Here is a 19,387-nt window from a genome sequence, read left to right as displayed (position 1 = left end):
GATACAAGAGGACGGTCATTGATTCTGCTTGATCTCCTTTCACACTGCCATCATGCTCATCACAACAAAAGTCTCCTTTTTCGTATAGTACACAGTGAGGAGTATATTAATTTCCTTTATTCCAAAATTAAAAACACTATCTACTTCTATTTCTATCTTCAGATTCTGTACCCAGTTGTTCCACGAGGTTATTTGGTTCACTAAATCAACAAAAAAAAAAGTTTTTTCCACTTACTTACACACTTTGGTAAAAAAGTAATACTGTTGAAAATGGATGATAATGGCGATGTAGGTGGCTAATCCTATGATAATGCTTTCAAAGCTGTGACAAATGAAATTCTATTCATCTCCATGGTCTTTGTTGAGTTGAGGCAGAAATCTCAGAGACGGATTTCTCAAAACCATGGAAAATAAAACCCACCATCTGCACAAGAGGTAAGAGAGAAAATGTTTCTTTTTGTGTGTGTATGTGTGTCATTTTGGTGAACTGACCTTTCAAGGTTGGCACTCACTCAGGTTCTCAGAATAAAAGAAAGTCAAATCATTATTAAAATTTTAATTTGTCTTTGTCAATTTTAATACAATTATTTTTATTCAGTAATAAACACTTCCAGGTAAAACATCTGTGGCTCACACAAAAACTTAAGATTGTCTGTGCACCAAATTACAATGTGTTTTGAAGGGTAGCATTGACTGAGATGGTCTTCATACATTAAAACAGTAACTGTATTTTTTTAGCAACCTATCTTCCACAATTACAACAACATAAACCACACGTGCTGATATTCCTCAACTCCATTACTGGGCCATAGAGATTAAAGGCTGTTTCACATATTAGCACAGCTGATTTCAGCCAATATCAGCTTATCACAGATAAGACAGAAATATTTCTTAAACCAGACTGGTTGTTAATGACATACAATCACTTAAAGCTTTTTGAATTCAAACATTGCATAGTACTGTCATTTGTGTGTTTGAACATGCATTTTAAAAGTGTCTTCTTGACGGAATATTTTACCGCACTTCAAACACTGGAAAGACTTTTTGTTAGAGTGTATCTTCACATGCCTTTTCTGCGCTCTCAAAGTGTGAAAGGATTTCGGACACAAAGAACACCTGTAAGGACTCTCTCCTGTATGTTGGCGCATATGAACTGTTAGCAGGCACTTTGCAATGAAACCTCTCCCGCAGTGTTTGCATGTGTAAGGCCGCTCTCCTGTGTGAAACCTCATGTGTAGCCTTAACTCCCCAGAGGAGAGAAAAGCCTTCCCGCACTCTGTACACAGATAGTTCTTTTCCCCTTTGTGCATCCGCATGTGTCTCGCCAGGTGCTGGATCGAAGTCTTCCCGCAAATGTGACATTTGTAGCGCCGGTCTCCTGTGTGAATGCGAACGTGCATCCCAAGGCTGTATGAAGACCTGAATCCCCTGCCACAGTGCGAACACAAATATGGCGTCTCGCCCGTGTGAGTCAGACGGTGCACGTTCAGGGACCACTTGGAGGAGTACTTCTTCTCGCAAATGTCACAGTGGAAAGGCAGAGTGTGTGTTTTTCTGTGGCTGTTCCGGGTTGAAAGATCTTTAAAGACTTTCCCGCAAAAGTCGCAAGTGTTTGTTGTGCTCTTCATCTCTGGAGTGCACTTTTCTCTGTTGACTTGTTGAGGGACGCTGTCTATCCTGGGATCTTTAGAGCGAGGTTGGTGGGGTTCCTGGATCATATGCACCTTTCTGATGTGCTGCAGAAGACCTGACATCTCTCTGTCAGAGTAGGGACACAAAGAGCAGGTCTGCAGTCTTAAAGGTGTACAACTGTGTGACTCTGAAAGACATAAGATGATGAGGGGATTTAGTTTTAGTGAAATGCAGCAGAAATTAAATATTTTAACAGCAAGTTAGTATGGAATGACTACAAATTCTAATTTCATCAATTTCTTTCAATCTGTGAATTCCCATCCTTGTAAAATTACAACAGATATGTAAACAAATGAATATGGAGTGCCATACCGCAGCAGTTTACAGTTGTTAGGTCATCACTTTGTTCATCTTTCAACTTCAGGTCTTCACTTCCGTTGCCGCAGTCCTCCACAGCTGGTTTGTGATCAGTACTGTTTTCTTCAATGGGCTCCTCCTCCTCACTACAATAAAAAGGTCCTTCATCTTCGTCACCTGCAAAAATTTCCTGTTGCGAGCCAGATCTCATGCATTCACTTGAGTTTGAGCTGATTTGCTCCTGAAAGAGTTGCTTTGGGTTTGCTTTGTGAGAAACAGACAGCCTTGGCAAAAACATATTCTGAGTGTCAGAGCCGCCTGTGAGGAGAAAAAAAAAACATTATAAGTGCAAACATTCATGATATTGTGAGATGTACATATAATACCAAGAGACAACTAATTTTACTCAATGTGGGTCTTTTAGTTTCACGGTGTGTACTCGAGAATAGATTGATTAATACAATAATTAAGGTCCTTCTAAATACATAAGGGAAAGAATATGATTTATATATTCAGAAATTTCTGTGCACGTTAGCTAACATTACATGCTATAGCTAAAGAATACAGCTATAGCGAGAACAGCCGAACCAGCGCCAAACATCTCATCATACAACTCAATGGACTTACCACGTTTTTGGGGTGCATACTGTAGCACTTGTGTTGTTCAAATTTCATTGTAGAATCCGGCACTTTTTTCAGACCTTTTTTTCCCAAAGTCAGAATATTTTTCAACCGCTACCTTAAAAATTTGGTCATGTTTATTGAGCTCATGACACGTTTTGATATCACCATCCGAATCGTGAATCTGGTTAGATTTAGAATTATGTGGTTAGAATTAAAATGCAGAAAAAAGAAAATACAAAAAAGTGGATCAACTTTTTTTTCTAAAAAGAACAAGTTTTATTGCGTCCAAACTTGTTGTGTTCTCACTACTTCTCTCACAATCACTGGAACATCAAGCATGTTTTTAATTTAAATTACTGTGCAGAAAAATGCACAGAAACTCATTAATGAAGTCAGTGAATGTTCCAAATAACATTCACATTATGTCTCTTAAAGACTGCTAGATGGTTTAGATGGCCATAGGGCAGGCGGTTTATTTAGTTTATTTTTTGTTTTCCTCACACACTGTAGCAGATGACTTACATTTGTTTGTGTTTCCTGACTGTTGATGATGGACGTGCAGCAGGGCCTTCAGCTGATCAGGTTCCAAAACCAGTTGTCCACATTCTTCCATGACAGACGGGTCAGTGCTGAGCCACTCTGCAGTCTGAAAAGTGTAAGCAGATAATGAGCATGTACTGCAAAGACAACGGCATGACCATGTTTACACAATATGATTCATCATTCCCTAGCTCTTTATTCACTATGTTGCTCACAGTAGGTAACAGTTAATTTGACCAAACCCTATTGTGCAGAATTTGCTTTGAAATTATTGTATACATGATTTTCAAACATTTCTGTGAGCAGCTGTCTACCAAGGCTTAATAAGATAAAGGATCATTAAGTAAATATAGTAGTAATTGTAGTCTTCTGTTTAATATTTAAAACTGTGCACACCTGTTTAATATCCGGTACAGGCAATAGATGATCCAATCTGGAGATGAATTTCCACACTAATGAATGCAATGTGGCTTCATATTGTTGGCCGTAGTGGATGGGGAAGACCTCCTGAGGAAAAAAGGAATGTGAATCATCACATGTGCACGTTGCACACACAGCTGGTGGGTGTACTTGTTCACATTACGAAAGAAAAACGTTTCACTGTCATATGTCCACTCTCTTGACTGATTATCTCTATCTCAATATTACTTACAAAACTATTAATTATATCAAAACATGCAAACAACCCTTTAACAGATACTCATTAAGGGTGTAAAGAATATCTGACCTTGAAAAACACAGTTCTCTCCTCTGGGTCCTCGAGCAAGGAATGAACAACCTCCACAAAGTTTGTCTTTGAATTTTCCAACTCCTCCAATTCCTAATATTTGGTATCAAAACAAACAAGATAAAAATAAACATATTGGTTGAATCACGGACTAGTTTTTTTCTAATGTCATCAACCTCAGCTCTTTGCTTCTGACTGTGATGCTTCGATACACTGACCAGTGCAAGGGTCATGTGACATATAACCAGAGGTAGACATGAAAGACAACTTCTGGGATTTGGTACATGTTAGTATAATATTAAACCCTCAATCGGTCATTTGGTGTGTGCCAAAAATGCACCATTCCTCCATATCCTCCATTATGATTGATTTGACTTTTTGCCAGCTGATTTGACTAAACCAGGGATCCATTGTAGTGATGAGTGAGGAGCATGTGTGCTCCTGAGTTTTGGACATTCAATAACACAGGAAATTAAATTAGAATCTGTGAAAACGGCACAACTCAAAAACCCTCAAATGGCTTGACAATATTGTCTCTTTCTGCATCAGAAGAGAGAAAAGCAGATGCACGGAAACATCAATTAAACATCAAGGAGAAATCTGCTCTGACCGAAAACCCACGGGAATAAAGGAGGCAGGCAAAAATCAAAGACCTCCTATTAAGTGCAGTCATAAAGACAACATGGGGCCTTCCTAAGCGTCAGAGGGGAGAAGATCATTGCCTCGGGCAAAGTGAGGTGGAGATCCATGGAGGATGTCCTCAATGCTCTCTAAAGCACTAAGAGGGTTAATTGAGGAATGCTACTTAATTTAGACTTTGAAGAGTCTGCCTTTGACCTCAAAAGGTTCAGCAACCTTTCCCTTCTGTCTCCTGTAGGGACAACAGAGGAGCTTGTCCTGCCACATGACAACAGAACATCAGTTCATTGTCCACTGTGCACAGCTAAAGCCTTGCTGGGGTGCTAAGGGTGACAATAAAATACATTAAGAAATACCATAGACTGTATAAAAATGGAGAAATACAGAGGTGAAATAAGATCAACTCAAATTTCAGCTTTGCTTGTGAGCACAGAAAAAACCCCAACAAACTCCAAGTTCTAAGCAGTTATCAGTACGTTATCAACCATGTTGATTTTGCTATTTCTTTGTTTCTTTTTTAAGTCCAATAAGATCAGTGACCTTTGAGTAAGTATGTTCTTTTTAACACCAGTGATGTGTTTCTTTATTCTGCATGTCCCTCTTTGTAAAATATGTTAAAATGACTAAATACTTGAGTTTTTTGGCAGACAGCAGCAGGGCCATCTAATTTGTTCATTTGAGTTATATTTCATTTTAAATCCTCATTAAGAAATATTTACAGTAAATCAAACAACACAATGTGAAACGGATGGCAACAATGCAGACCAAACTGAGAATCAACACACCGCTCCACAGCTCTGTTTCAGCTCAGTTCTTCACCACACCTGCAGACATACCTCCTGACCACAGTTGGAGCCTATTTTGAGGTTTTGAATGACCTCCATGTGGGGCTTGATATTCATCAGGTTAGCTGTGCTCTCACTGCAACACAGCTCCAGCACACGCTGAAAAAAAAACCACATAAGTAACACTTTGTTAGAAGTGCTTGGTAAATTATTTTTGGTTGCCTCGATTTTGTTTTTGTATGTTCTGAGATCAAATTTAAGGATGTAGCTTCTGTACAGCTGTAATGCTACATCAAAAAGGATCAACTTCATTATTTTGTTGCTGAATTTGAATCAAATACACTTCAGATGTAGGTTAGCTTTTGTTAGAAATCCACTCCACTGATGCTTAAAAAACAACATTTACTATATAAAGATAAATCTAGTGAGAAAAATAATGGAAGTTAAACAAAAATACGCTTTAATGTGTCTTACCCTTGCCCTTAGCCTGAGCAGGACTTGTACTTTCTCTCTGGGAGTCAGCAACTCTGGAGCCAGCTCAGTCATCATTCTGACCAGCTCCTCCACCTTTCCATAATGTGCCACATTACAACACTGGACCACTTGCCACGCAAAGGCACACATCAGACGCAAGGTTGGAACCAGGAGACACAATGACGACAAGGACAAGCGACCGCCTGCAAATGAGGTTAGAAAAAAAAAGGCAAAAAGAAAAAAGGATTAGTCATCAAACTCTTCCACATAAAATAACACAATTCAGAACAAATCATATATAACCTTATACCATAAACTTACCACTAATAAATATCCTACCTACCTGACAGACCAAATTCCAGGCTCCTTACTTCGTAGATGTTCTCATATAAGAATGTTGGAAGCTCTGACTTGATTTTGGGACTGAATTAACTGAAATCTGTTTGTTTTTCTGCCTTTGGTACTGCAATTGCATTAAAACATTCAATCACTGTCTGTCACCCTTTGGGGATTTAGTACAAAATGTTTCCCTGCAGCCTTGCAATTTATAAATATTACCAGAATTTATAACAAAATAACACAAAAAAAGATCACATATTGCAGTTACTGTAAGTTGTAAAATACAAAAAACATCATCTTATTTTACCTAAGTCATCCGCTGCTTCAGAGATGTCACGCTGCGATGTCTGCAGAGGTGCAACGCCTGAATCAGTGTCTTCAGCTGCTTGCTTGGTCTCAGGATCTGGCTTGTGACCACCAAGGACTTTATCCATTATAACAAACCATCTGCTTTTTTGCTTCTTAGAGTCCTTCTGTTCCTTCGCGATTTTATACTTTTTCTTCAGCAGCCTTATCTTTGACTTGCATTGGCTGGTGGTCTTATCGAAACCCTGAGTGGCGAGCTCTGAGCTCAGCTGAGCGAACACTCTCTCGTTTCTTTGAGTCGATCGAAGCTGCTCCTGGACATTCTCCTCTGCCCATCGGGTGAGCAGTATTTTGACTTCATCTGATGTCCAAACAGCCCGCAATGTATCTGTTGAAAGCAATTTAACTTATTTAATACAGAGACAATTCTCAATAGATGCAGATAATCATTTGATCAGCTTATGCTCCCTAATTATGAATGTCTTCTACATTATAGTCTTTAGATATTACGAGGTTTGAAACAACTTACTATCTATATACACATCTTCTGGAGATTTAAATTGTGTCAGCACTGCAAATGAATCCATCTCTGTAGATGCCTCTCCATCAGGGCTAAGGAAACCATCCAAAATAGCAAACCAGTCGCTTTTAACATCCTTGTATGGTTCCGCTTCTTTGATTTTTTTGTACTCCTGTTTGAGGCTATCCACTTTAAGCCTGCACTGATCTGCTGTCTTGTTAAAACCCACCAAAGTGAGCTCATTGCTGAGGTAAGTGAAGACTTTTTTGTTTGTTGCTGGGGTGAGAAGCTGTTTCTGAATGTTTGCTTGTGCCCAGAGAGTCATCAGCACTTGGACTTCATCAGGCAACCACTGGGTTTCATCTGTGAAAGTTTAAAAAAGCAAAATAAAATGAAGGAGATTAAATTTAAAAAGTATAATCATAATGATTATTATTATTATTGCAGACAGGGGTTCTACAATACAGCTCTTTATTCATTCATTTAATGACTGAATCTTTTTTTAATCAGATCAAGACAAGAAAGCAACATAACTACGCAACATGCCAAATTTAAATAGAGCAACAACTTAAAACATCAATAACAACTATAAAAAGAAGACATAGTTAACACTTATTTAGAGCTGCATTCTAGCTACTTTGAATAAATGAGAATTTACCAGAAAAGGTAACCTTAGTCAACTTTATATCAACAACAATGAGTTCCAAGGCTTAAAAAAGTCCAAACACAGAGAGAGTTATCAAATTCCAGTTATTAAATTCACCCTGGCCATGTTCAATATTTTTACTATTGTGGTCCAATAACATAAGCTGGGAGCTGAGGCTGGTCAAATATTTCTCCTTTTTGTACATAGAAAGTTTCTGTTCCTGCAACTGCTGTTTGTCTAAAGCACCACTACATCCTCAACTTCCCAGTGGACCAGCTTATATGTTCTCTAGCAGCACCTGCTGTAGGTTGTTTGAAATTGCATAAATGAAAACTTTCACATGCGCACAATAGAAAATAAACTTTGGTGACACTATCAAAAACCAGCATCTGAATGGTTCCTGGTTTGAATTTCTGCTTACCCTCAGTGTTCACATCCAAGCTGGAGTGCGACAGAGTGGGCAGTGAGGGCTCTGTTGTTGGTGAACATGCTGCTCCTGCTGCTGCAGCAGCCTGGGAACTGAGCACATCATCCATGATGGCAAACCACACACTTGTACGGATGCTGTTGCTTCGACTCCTGTGATTAGCGCTCATGATCCTCTTATACTCCTGCTTCAGTTTTTTGATTTTCTCCCTGCATTTCTTTGGCGCTTTGTTGTATCCAAGCGAAGCTAGTTTTTCACTGAGGCGGGTGTAAACATTTTCATTCCTCATGTTGAGGAGGAGTTCTTTTTGGATGGCAGGATTTGCCCAAAGTGTCAACAATGCTTGGACTTCTCTTTTTGACCAACGGCACAAGGTTGTGTGATCTGTGAAAGCAACAGATCATAATTTATCAAGTCATGAAATGGAAAAAGCTAAACTCGGTACATTTTTAGAGGCAGTGTTTTAGTGGATTAACATGCATGCCTTTGACTGAAGTTTGCACTGTATTGGGGGTCACTGGGGTGCTTGAAGAGGGAGCGTCAGCATCTTCTGGTTGAACAGAGGAGGAACTTGTATCTACTGGGTGCTCTGTGAGGAAGGGTGTTGGGATGGGTGCTGCAGGGCAGGGTATGAGGGTGCAGCTACCAGGAAGGTCTATTGTAGTGGGTAAATCTGCAAGAGAAAATGGACAGATGCTATTAATCTGTACAGGCAGAGGATGTTACAATGACATTATTTTTAATACTGCTGAACAAAAATGCTTGATTTTGAAGAAACCAGTCCTGTCAACCGTAATTTGACACGTCAAGTCTATCCTTATATTTATATTTTTATGCATCTGCATGCAACACAGTGATTCCAATGTTTTGTTCTATAACTATGATAATGTACATTAAGCAGATGACAGTTGTTGTGTGTGTGGTTGTCTATGCACTACAGAAAATGTAAGACTCATTGTACAACTGTATTTTGTAGTATTTGTACTTTTTTTGCCCGGGGACTGCAGATGAAAATATGCCAAGTAGCCAAGTCTTGTAACATCATTGTTACAACATTGTTTTTTTTGTACTCTGTACCTGGCAATTATAAAAATTGGAGGTGATTCAGATTGTTTTTCAGTCATTTGTTGATTAATTTATTTGTTTATTTATTTGGATCCCCATTACCTTCCACCACAGCAGCTGCTAGTCTTCCTGGGGTCCACACCTTCAAAATACATCATAAAAACAGGATACATATAGGAGTATCTTATTAAAAAACAGAATAAACCAGGACAAGGAATTACTAAATTGCAGTTATTTAAGAAACGTGGAGTAATTATGTATCGGTCTGGATATTGCAGTTGGTCCAAAAATGAATGGGCGTACCTAATAATATTACTTTCTTTATAAATATTAATATGCCATAATGAAGTCTAACTTCTACTGGGAACCAGGACAGTCTGTTTCAGTACTGCTGGTGTCGTACGGATATCTTAGAACTAATCTTGCAGCCTTGTTCTGGACTGACTGAAGTCCATTAAGGTCTTTCTTATTTGCAGCAGACCATGAACCTGACCTGATGGTTTGTTACACAGAACCATCTGAGAAGTCGTCCTTGAAAACTGTTTGGAAAAGGGCAGGCACTTTCAAAAAATACTTGGCAGGTGATTGGATGAACCATCTGTCTATCACCATCTTACTTTGCGAGGCAGCTAGATTTGCGTGATCAAGAACCCTCATAGGACGCTGATAACTCAAAGCCTGACAAGATAGATTCTCGGGTGATCTTGTGATGTCTGATCTCGCAAATCCAGCTGCCTTGCAAGGTAAGCAGACCGTGTGACTGAACAATACTCAAAATGAGATAACACAAGTGAAAATAATTAAATTTTTCATAACTAATGGAGTGACAGAAAAGAACATTTTCTAGCAACTATTCTAGTTATGCCTTTTCCCATTAATTAGTAATACCTGACAATTGGCCTGTGTTTAATAACAGCTTCACAAGACTGCGTACATATTTCTTTTACATAAAACTCTTCTGTAACCAGGGCTGTTGCAACCATAAAGGACCCTGAGATCAAGTCTCAGGAAGTCTGAAGTCAGTCATTTTTCTGAGAATTTGTGGATTTTTAGCTACCTGAGGAGTTACATTCTACATTTATAAACACTGGCTAATTTCAGTATAATTTTTAAAACCTATACTACTTTTTTGCAACATGTTATTGAAAAGTAGGTTCAAATACAGTCTACCGTTGAAAGTCTCTCTCTCTTCCTCTCGTACACACACTCTCTTCCCCAATACACAGTATTTATATTTTTATCAGAAGTATTTTTTACCCATCACTTATGTGCAATTAACTTATTTATCTATTTACTACTTATGTGCAATACCGCACCTGCACACCAATGTGCAATATAATGTATATTTGTAGATTTCTCTCTCATTTTATTATATACTGCTGTGTTGCTGTGCATGTGACAGTAAAACCTGTTGAATCTTGAAAAAGGTTTTGTAATTTCTTCACTAGAATTTAATTCCTAGCAACACTTAGATTGAGAAATAAAATCTACAGAGTGTAATTGAAAAGTTGACTCAACGATTAGATGAAATCTCCTTATTTAATGTTGTCTTGCAGCTATTTGTAGTGTTTATTGGAGAGACTTGGACTCTTCTGCAACAATAACAAATTGAACGTACCTGTTCCCACGTCTGTTACCAGGAATTCGAGTATCATGGTGGCTGACTGTTGCTCTGTGTTGTCTGCAATAGCTGCTCTTTTATTCATGATAGCATCCAAAGCATCATACCACTTGAAGATCTTCCCAGTTGCCTCACTTCTGTTTCTTTTTATTTTCCTATAATCTTGTTTCAGCTTCTTTATCTTCTCTCTGCACTGTTTCGCAGAGTGATACATCCCCATTGCAGCCAGTCGACCTGACACTTCCCTGAACACCTTCTCATTTCTGAGTGATTCCTGCAGGTCACGCTGGATTTTCTCCTCTGACCACACCGCAATGAGTGCCTGAGTTTCTACATAAGACCACTTTGATGGTGGCTCCATGCTCTTTTCTCTTCTTTTCTCCTCAAACTCACAACAACTAACAAGAGGAGGGTGAATGGTGGAAGGTTTGGCTGTTTTTGTTTTTGTTTTGTTTTTTTCAAAATGGCGCTCCTTCTTTGCTGCCGCTTGGATGACGACACAATATTTGAGCCAGTCAGGTGACTGTTACCTAGTTACGGCTCGGCTGAGGGCGGAGCCTGCGGTTAAGACGTGCCGTGCGTGAGGCAAATGCGTGCCATAACGAGCCAGTGGAAATGTGCTTTTACCTTCTGGTCTCATAAAATATACCCTACTTTTAGACAAGACGAAAGCCGTTAGCGTTAAATACATCAATAAAGCCGATGAGTCATGAGAAACGTACGGAAAGGAAGGAAGGAAAAAAAAAAGTCTACTTTTTTACCAGTGGTGGAAGAAGTATTCAAATCCTTCGCTAATGTAAACGCACCAATACATAAATATAAAAATACTCAGTTACAAGTAAAAGTCCTGCATGAAAAATCCTACCTAGGTAAAAATAAATAAGTATTATCAGCAAAATGTAGTTAAAGTATTGCAGTAAAAGTAGTGGTTTGGTCCCTCTGACTGATATTATATATGACATCATTAGATTATTAATACCGAAGCGATGTGTAAGCAGCACGTTACTGTTGTAGCTGCTGGAGGTGGAGCTAGTTAACAATGTGTTGTATTTTAAAAGCTTGTTATATTATCCATTGTGTCAAATCTTCATATTAAATGTAACTAAAGCTGTCAATTAAATGTCGTGGAGTAGAAAGTACAATATTTCCCTCTGAAATGTGGTGGAGTGGAAGTATAAAGTAGCATCAAATGGAAATACTCAGGTAAAGTACAAGTACAGTACTTGAATAATATACTTACTTTCCACTACTGCTGTTTATGGCTTCAGAACGGTCAATCAATGGCGCTTTTGAGCACTGATAGCTTTTGTTTCCTTGAACTAATGTTAAACATAAACTATCTAGGTCCCATTTCAGGGCTCATGATAGATGGTTTGGTGCAGTAACAAAGCAACAAGACAGTTCTTTGCAATGAGTATTTATTTTTTTCTATAAAACAACAAAACAATGAAAATGTTGAACAGATATGTTACTTGATGGGTTATATACATGGCTGCTGATAACAGGATAAGCAAAGGGAAAGGTAATTCACAGGACAACTTATCACACATTTGCATAATGTTAAATTTTTATAGTGCCAAAACTAAACTTAATTCTTAATGTTAATTCAACTCCATTAGAGCATCTATAACTACATTCACTGATGGAAAAAATTAAATCCTAATAAACATAAATCAGACTATTTTCACTCTTAAACAAAAGCAGAGTAGCTGTAATGTTTACAGTGCATGGTTACATACAAAGTTAAATGTTTGCTAATGACACTACATTGAACATTTAATTACAAAGCAGAGATATATTCCACAGTCACATGCGTTGAAATGCTGTTTACATGATGCCCATTTTTAAAATGTTGGATATAGTAAAGGTAGCCTCTTGAAAAAGCATTACCTTTGGGAAAATATATTTTTTCAACTTTCAGGACCTATCACATGTTTTAGGAATGAAAAAGATTACTAACCATTGACAATTTCAAAATAGATCAGAAAATGTTCAAAACACAACATTGCTATCTTATATTTCTCAAAATGTGACAGCTCAGGGTAACTTAGTTACATTAAGTCTTTTTTGTCACATCACCTAATTACATGAAAAACAGCACTGATATACAGTAAAACAGTGGACTTTATTTGGAGACATCGTCCAGCTGGTTGGGTAGTGATACCCATTATAACTCAAATTGTGACTCTTCGATGATCAGAAAAAAATGATCCTACCATCACTGAAAAACTAACTACCCAGCCCCACCTAATCGTCACTGCCACAAGGTAGCAAGTCAAACTTTGAAAATGACATGGTTGCACATTCAAAGGGTCTCTTATGCGGTAGCTTTCCGGATAGGGAGGATTTAGGTTACATTAAATCAGTGATCAGAGCATCCCTATTGATTACAAAATATGTTTCTTTGGTTAATAATCATCGCTGCCTTCGTCTTCCTCATCATACTTCCTCTTGAGGGAGTGCTTCTTGTGCTTACCCCTGTATCTCCGTTTGCCGGAGAAGTCAGGGTTAGCTTCCCTCGTATGCAACTGCTCATGCTTCTTCAGAAGGCCGGGGACGGAGAATCCCTTCCCACACGTGTCGCACGTCCAGGGCTTCTTGCACGTATGAGTCCTTTTGTGGACGTTCAGATGGGACGCCAGCTTGTAGGTCTTCCCGCACACATCGCAGCTGAAAGGGCGCTCGTTGGTGTGTAGCCTGATGTGAACTTTCAGGTTCCCGACTTGAGTGAAGGTCTTTTCACAGATAGAGCACCGGTAGGGTCTTTCTCTGGTGTGGATCCTCAGGTGAACCCTCAGGCAGTACTTGCTGGAGAACTTCTTTTGGCAAACAGGGCATGGGATCTTTGCTTTGGGCACGTGGTCTTGCTGGTGCCTCTTCAGGTCAGACAAATAGACAAAGGTCTTTCCGCACTGGGAGCAGAGATACTGACGGTCGCCAATGTGATAGCCCATGTGCCGCTTCAACAAGCTGGGGACGAGGAATCTCTTCCCACAACGCTCGCACATGTGAGGGCGATCCCTGGTGTGCCAGCGCTCGTGGTTTAACAGCTTGAAAGCCGTTGGGAAGATTTTGTTGCAGTGCTTGCAGGGAAACGTCATCTGGCTCGTGTGGCACTCCATGTGTCTTTTGAAGTAGGTGGACTGCGTGAAACCCTTGTTGCAGATGTTGCAGTAGAAGGGCTTTTGGCCGCTATGAGCGAGCATGTGCTTTGACAAGCTCTGTAACTTGGTGAAACACTTGCCGCACTGGCCACAAGCGTAAGGTCGCGCTGTGCTGTGGGTCTTCAGGTGGTTGTTGAGAAACGCCTGTGTTCGGAAACTCTTGTTGCATGCCGTGCACACGAAAGGCTTCTCTCCTGTATGGATGCGCTCGTGGTCCATTAGCTTCGACTGATAAGGGAAGGTCTTATCGCACACGGCACATGTAAACCTGTCAGCTGGAGGCCTAATTTGCTTTTTTCTTCTGATGCTTGGCTTCATGTCATCGTCCACACTCAGCCTGGCTGGAGGAAGTGGTGGCAAGGCAGGGAGCGAGAGTGAATTAGTGGCAATCTGTGACACCCATTGATGCAGTGTGACTCGCTGAGTCGTGGGCTTTTGGCTGTCTTTTGTTCCTGTGCTACCTGCATTCTGTAAGGTGGGAGCGGTTTTGATCGGCACTTGCACTACCTTGAAAGGGATTGATTTCAAGGGCAGCCGCTGTTGGTCCGGTTTCTCCGGTGGTGCTGGTGGTGGTACTCCTTCCTCCCTTCTCGTGGCGGACTGCTCCTGTGTAGAGCTCTTCTCCTGCACCAGATTGTCCGCAGGAGCTGTTGTTGTGACACTTGTTTCCTTGGCAGCAACCCCATCGTCTGTTTTATCACTGTGTTGCGCTCTCCCCTGTGGTACACTGGCAGGGACTGCTGGGCTGTCAGAGTCATCTGACATCATTCCCAAGTCTTCGGTGTCACTGAGGGAAGCAGGGCTTGTGTCCTGGAGGCTGACCTCTAAACGCTTTGGTGATTCTGGGGGTGGTGGTGGTGGTTCTACTGCTTTGGGCCGGAAGGCAAGTGAAGAGAGCACACAGTCGCCCACCGAAGATGAGATGGTTGCTGCACAGATTAAGACGTCTTTGTTAATTTCTTTCAATGATTTACTCAACAAATGTATCTCTCTGTATACATGTCTGCCTGTCTATGTTATCACAAAACACTTTCAAGTTAATTAAAAGCTGACAATACAAGTATAAAACTTTATTATTGAGTGAAACCACAGCAAACCTTTCATGAAAAGTCATGTAATACAACATATTGCAGAAGTATTAAGTAGCATCCCTTATCCTCTCTTCTAAAGGCTTGCATTTTATTTGTGTTCTACTAATCTAATAACAATTATTAAGGCAGGGTAAGGTAAACTGAAGTGACATATAGCTGTAGTGTAGGGCTGCTTTTATTTGATCTATCAATTCTCTGATGTATCTCTCACTTTCTTCCTTTCCTTTAAGAGTTGTTTTGCACATCTACATAATCAACATGTCTTATCTGTCTGGGTTTCATCATATGTTCATACAAACAAACTCAAGTATACCTTTCCCACTAAGGATTCCCTTGGACTGCTGGTGCAGGAGGAGAGTCTTCAGGTCGCCGGGTTCAGGGATGAAGCCTCCGCATGCTTCCAGGACACTGGGCTCCGATGAGATCATGGCACCAAGCTGAGATTTAGAAGTAGGAAATAAAAATAATGAATAAGTTTGCTGTGTATGTTTCAGGTCAGATCATGTTTTTTGTATCTTCACAGTCCAATATCAGATGGTTGGTTTGATGCAACATTCAAACGTGGATTAAAGATGTCTGGAAAAGATTGGAATTCACTCTTGCAGGCACTCTGAAAATGCCCAGATACTCTAATGTGTGTTATTGATTACCTATTTGGCCAGTCAATAAAGTGCAACTACTAGACACCCATGGAGCTGAGAGGAACTCTGCTCCTTGCTCAAGCATGTTTTTCCACTGATCCAGATGAAAGATAGTTCCTGTTTCCAACCACTAGCCTACCCTGCTGTGACTGCCCCAAACTAAATGCAAACAACTAGCGTACATGTGCGTACCTGGGAGAGATTGGGAACAGGAAGAAGTTGCTCCAGCTTGCACACCAGGCCCGCGGTCAGAGCCTGAAGCGCTGTATCGAACTTTGTACCATACTGAACAGGGAACACTTCCTGCAGAGAGAGATTTGTGTGTGTGAAATTAACAGTACTGTGACCTTAAAATTGTGTTAAACTTTGGTCAAAAGGAGAGTTTTATGAATTCAATGCACTGTATCTCTACATGTAGGTCTGTACATATCACTGAAATAGCTGTCATGAGAATAAATAAATGAAAAACAACATCCACCTTCAGTTTTTAATATAAGATGTGGGAGACTTCAACACTTTTGATGAATAAACACTCTCTTTGGATTGAAGTAGCAACAGGTTGGTGTGAAAAAGAGTCAAAGTGGTTGAAAAAACTGACATGTTGCAAGATGCAATGCAGGTCAACTCCATCTAGCTGAGTATTAACAGTGTGTGTGTGTGTGTGTGTGTGTGTACATGTTTATATTATATTAGTATGTGGACAGATGTGGATACCTTGAAGAAACGCTTCCTCTCAGTCGGATTTTTCAGCAGATTCTGGACCAGCACCATGAAGTTAGTTTGAGATTTATCCACTTCAGAGTCCTTCTGTAACACAGAAATTAACTCAGGTTTAATTCATAAATTAAGTTGCTTAATTTAAAGCTCAAATCTGCTCGATAAATATAAACACAAGCAACTGTGTACGTATCAGAAGAAAATTTTCACATTCTTACCCCTGAAGATGCAGAGACTTTCAACTTATTTATGAGAGTCTGAATAGCCCGGGAATCTGGTGGTCCCTCGTTGTGGAGCAAATCCAAAATGATCTAGTGCAAGAAAAGACAGAAATTATAGTCATGAGAAAAATCATGCAAAAAACAAAGATGACAATTTTGAAAGCACAAAATCTACAATGGAACAAGGCCTGCAACCACACGGAAAGACAAAGGGAGTAAAGCTATGATGACAAATGCTCTTTTTGTTCTTGATGTGTGTGTGATTTGTAATAAGGAACATGTGGAGTTCATCAACGCTGTGTGGCAAGAGCACTTTGATGTTTAATAAGTCATGCCATGCATTTTAGTAGCCCGGAGAGCAAACAGCATCAGGTATGTGGTACCTAAAGAAACTGTCTGATAGCTGGAGGGTTCTTAAGGTTTACTTATGTTATCTACCTATTAAATTAAGTTCTACTCTTTGACACAGACACATACACAATAGATGAAAGCAAACTCTCACCCTTGCCCTCAACCCCAAGACGAGCTGGGCAGTCTGCTTGAAATTCATGAGTTCAGGAACAGTCTGCGTCACCATGGTCACAAACTCCTCCACCTTCCCATACTGCTTCACGTTTCTCTGCCGTATGACCTGCCATATGTACGAGTATGTCAGCTGCAGAGGGGACGCCATCAAGCGGAGGGAGGCCAGGGGAAGGCCACCTCTAACACCTGCACAAAACACAACATAAAGCCAGTCTGTTAGCATGCATGAAAATATAGAAATACCTCTATCGTTAGAGGACGCTGGCCAGGTTTCATGTAGACAAGTCTTTAATGTCACTGATCAATTATTACATTTTCCTTCATCTGTTGGTATGCTTTCTCTAAATTGAGTGATGAATGTCTTTTTAGACTCTCATTAGCCAGAATTCACTTTTTCATACCCTTTGCCAGTTCTCAACTTAACTATGAAGGCAGCATAGACACATATACCCATTAAGGACATATATCCTATCCATTTAATATTTCTATTCATATATATGTACATATATATGTTTCAATTGTTTCAACTTTTGTACTGTCAGTGTTTGTAAACACACGGCATTCAAAATTGGCTCCTCCTCCCCGGCTCAACTAGAGAGGGGAGAGAGAGAGAGAGAGAGAAGCGGTGGTTGAGTGAGCTAGAGAGTGAATGAAGAGCGCGGGCGGCACTGATGAGAACAAAGCCGTGAATCAGATAAATAAAACATTATTTTATCATTGTTTCATGGTGGTTACGTTCTAAAACACAAATAAACACGCCCACACCTCCGCACGACCCTGTAGGAAGGTGCTGCATTGCTGAGTTTTGTGTGCATGAAGAGCTTCATCCTGTCTGCTGTGGCCTCTCTGCTCTGTGCATGTGTAGTTCAGCCAAGCCCTCGGTCAAGCAGACACACAGACCTGCAGCTCTCTATATATCCATGACACAGAGACAGAGAGCAGAGCGGAGCAGAGGAGAGAGACAGACACAGCGATGTAACCCGGTCGATACGCTACGAATCCCAACCCCTCACTTTGCGCGCTGTTATTGGCTGGGGGCAACACACCCACTGCAAAGTAAAAAGAAAATACAGGCAGAGGGAAGGGTCTCTGCAGGTACATACACTGCCACACAGCTCCAGTGGGTCATAAGTGATGATTGGGAGGGATTACTTTTGTATGAGTCTATATATTGTTTCTTAGGAAATCCTGCATAGTACACTTTTCAGTAAAGCATCTGAGTAAGTCTTCCACCAGTCTAAGCAGCGATGATGATGTCCCTTGGGTTTGTTAAATGTGTGTTTAATGTCACTGTATATAAGCCTGGTTTTGAAGGTGTGTGCAGCTGCTGTGGGGGGCGCTGCAGTGCAAACGACTCGCTTTGATAACTGCAGATAAACTGCAGAGGGTCTAATGTGTGCACAGTATGCGCGTGCATGTGCGGTCGTGAAGAGAATAAGCGCCAAACTGCGACCGACTGCAAAATTCAAACTTTAGGTAGATCTTATGGGCAGCGTAATATTCAAAGGAGTTGTGATAGCTGATATTACACGACACAGTGGCCGACAACGATTATTTAATTTGAAACAGCCTGCTGAAGTTCGACAGCTAGCAAACTACTAAACATCCCTCAAAATAGCTGAACAGACTAGGATATCTGCATGTTGGTCCGCGGCTGAATGCAAACAGTCTGTTCTGAGCAACAGATGGATGTCATTGCATCTTATTTTCTCACCACCTTTCTCTCGGCGGCAGCTACTGTTAGCTTGCTAGCGCTAGCTTAGCAACCTACCCGCATTGTCGGACCGTTTCTCCATTCTGTCCGCACGGTGTGTCGCTAATTCATGAGACAATCGCCCGACGGCACAAACCGGCTGAGAAGGCTGCAGTTTACCCGGAAATATAATGTTAAAAAGTGTTTAACCGTCTTTCTCCCGACCGTCAAGCCAGGAAGAATAATGGCGGCCGCTCTGTAACGGCTTTCCAAAACAAAAGTCTGAGTACTTCCGGCGGAAGTGAGCATGTAAAATAAAAGTCGTCTGAACAGACACCACAGAAACATCTGTTTGAATCATGATGTTATGATTTAGTGTTTATATATAATCTTTAAATGGTACTCATAATTATATTTTCAGTTTCATTTTTTGTCTTTAATTAAATTCATTAATCATATGGGTTTGTAAGCCTCAATAGTGGAAACTAATACATACCAATCAATAAATAAAGCCCAGTAAGCATTTACATGAATGCCTCAGGAAAGACAGACGAGACATTCCTCTACACAAGAAAGCATGCAGACCTGAACAGAGGTAGAAGAAGTACTCAGATCCTTTACTGAAGTACAAGT

The 19,387-nt window shown here is 40.3% G+C and overlaps 2 protein-coding genes across 4 annotated transcripts; both read right to left on the bottom strand.

Annotated features, from left to right (window-relative positions):
- Nucleotides 1-541: 541 nt before the first annotated feature.
- Nucleotides 542-11,501, bottom strand: LOC137175816 (uncharacterized). 2 transcript variants are annotated; one of them, XM_067581710.1, is made up of 13 exons: nucleotides 10,700-10,832; nucleotides 9,184-9,223; nucleotides 8,501-8,689; nucleotides 8,011-8,400; nucleotides 6,953-7,306; nucleotides 6,425-6,811; nucleotides 5,779-5,981; nucleotides 5,356-5,463; nucleotides 3,881-3,973; nucleotides 3,550-3,660; nucleotides 3,136-3,259; nucleotides 2,005-2,307; nucleotides 542-1,819 (listed from the first exon to the last, which is right to left on the bottom strand). In XM_067581710.1, exons 4-13 carry the CDS (start codon nucleotides 8,303-8,305, stop codon nucleotides 963-965), a joined length of 2,835 nt encoding a protein of 944 aa, XP_067437811.1. In that variant the 5' UTR covers nucleotides 8,306-8,400; nucleotides 8,501-8,689; nucleotides 9,184-9,223; nucleotides 10,700-10,832; the 3' UTR covers nucleotides 542-962. The 2 variants fall into 2 exon arrangements, with proteins under 2 accessions (XP_067437811.1, XP_067437810.1); XM_067581709.1 differs by lacking the exon at nucleotides 9,184-9,223 and having other exon boundaries at nucleotides 10,700-11,501.
- Nucleotides 11,502-12,103: 602 nt separating this feature from the next.
- LOC137175779 (zinc finger protein 184-like) lies at nucleotides 12,104-19,043 on the bottom strand. 2 transcript variants are annotated; one of them, XM_067581664.1, is made up of 7 exons: nucleotides 18,833-19,043; nucleotides 17,039-17,247; nucleotides 16,534-16,626; nucleotides 16,313-16,405; nucleotides 15,791-15,901; nucleotides 15,271-15,394; nucleotides 12,104-14,795 (listed from the first exon to the last, which is right to left on the bottom strand). In XM_067581664.1, exons 1-7 carry the CDS (start codon nucleotides 18,855-18,857, stop codon nucleotides 13,111-13,113), a joined length of 2,340 nt encoding a protein of 779 aa, XP_067437765.1. In that variant the 5' UTR covers nucleotides 18,858-19,043; the 3' UTR covers nucleotides 12,104-13,110. The 2 variants fall into 2 exon arrangements, with proteins under 2 accessions (XP_067437765.1, XP_067437764.1); XM_067581663.1 differs by lacking the exon at nucleotides 18,833-19,043 and adding an exon at nucleotides 17,827-18,009.
- Nucleotides 19,044-19,387: the final 344 nt, after the last annotated feature.

Source organism: Thunnus thynnus, chromosome 23 (genome assembly GCF_963924715.1).
Source record: "Thunnus thynnus chromosome 23, fThuThy2.1, whole genome shotgun sequence".
NCBI lineage: Eukaryota > Metazoa > Chordata > Actinopteri > Scombriformes > Scombridae > Thunnus > Thunnus thynnus.
This window is presented reverse-complemented; position numbering and strand designations above follow the sequence as displayed.

What these genes read in the sequence shown, in the direction of transcription:
- LOC137175816 (XM_067581709.1), bottom strand. Translation starts at nt 11,063, where the DNA reads ATGGAGCCACCATCAAAGTGGTCTTATGTAGAAACTCAGGCACTCATT. An exon ending in TGCTCAGGCTAAGGGCAAGG is followed by an intron (nt 5,464 to 5,778) that starts GTAAGACACATT and finishes TTTTTTTTTCAG; the next exon opens with CGTGTGCTGGAGCTGTGTTG. An exon ending in GTCAGGAAACACAAACAAAT is followed by an intron (nt 2,308 to 3,135) that starts GTAAGTCATCTG and finishes TTCTCCTCACAG; the next exon opens with GCGGCTCTGACACTCAGAAT.
- LOC137175779 (XM_067581663.1), bottom strand. Translation starts at nt 17,857, where the DNA reads ATGCAGCACCTTCCTACAGGGTCGTGCGGAG. An exon ending in TCTTGGGGTTGAGGGCAAGG is followed by an intron (nt 16,627 to 17,038) that starts GTGAGAGTTTGC and finishes TTCTTGCACTAG; the next exon opens with ATCATTTTGGATTTGCTCCA. An exon ending in CTGTTCCCAATCTCTCCCAG is followed by an intron (nt 15,395 to 15,790) that starts GTACGCACATGT and finishes TCTAAATCTCAG; the next exon opens with CTTGGTGCCATGATCTCATC.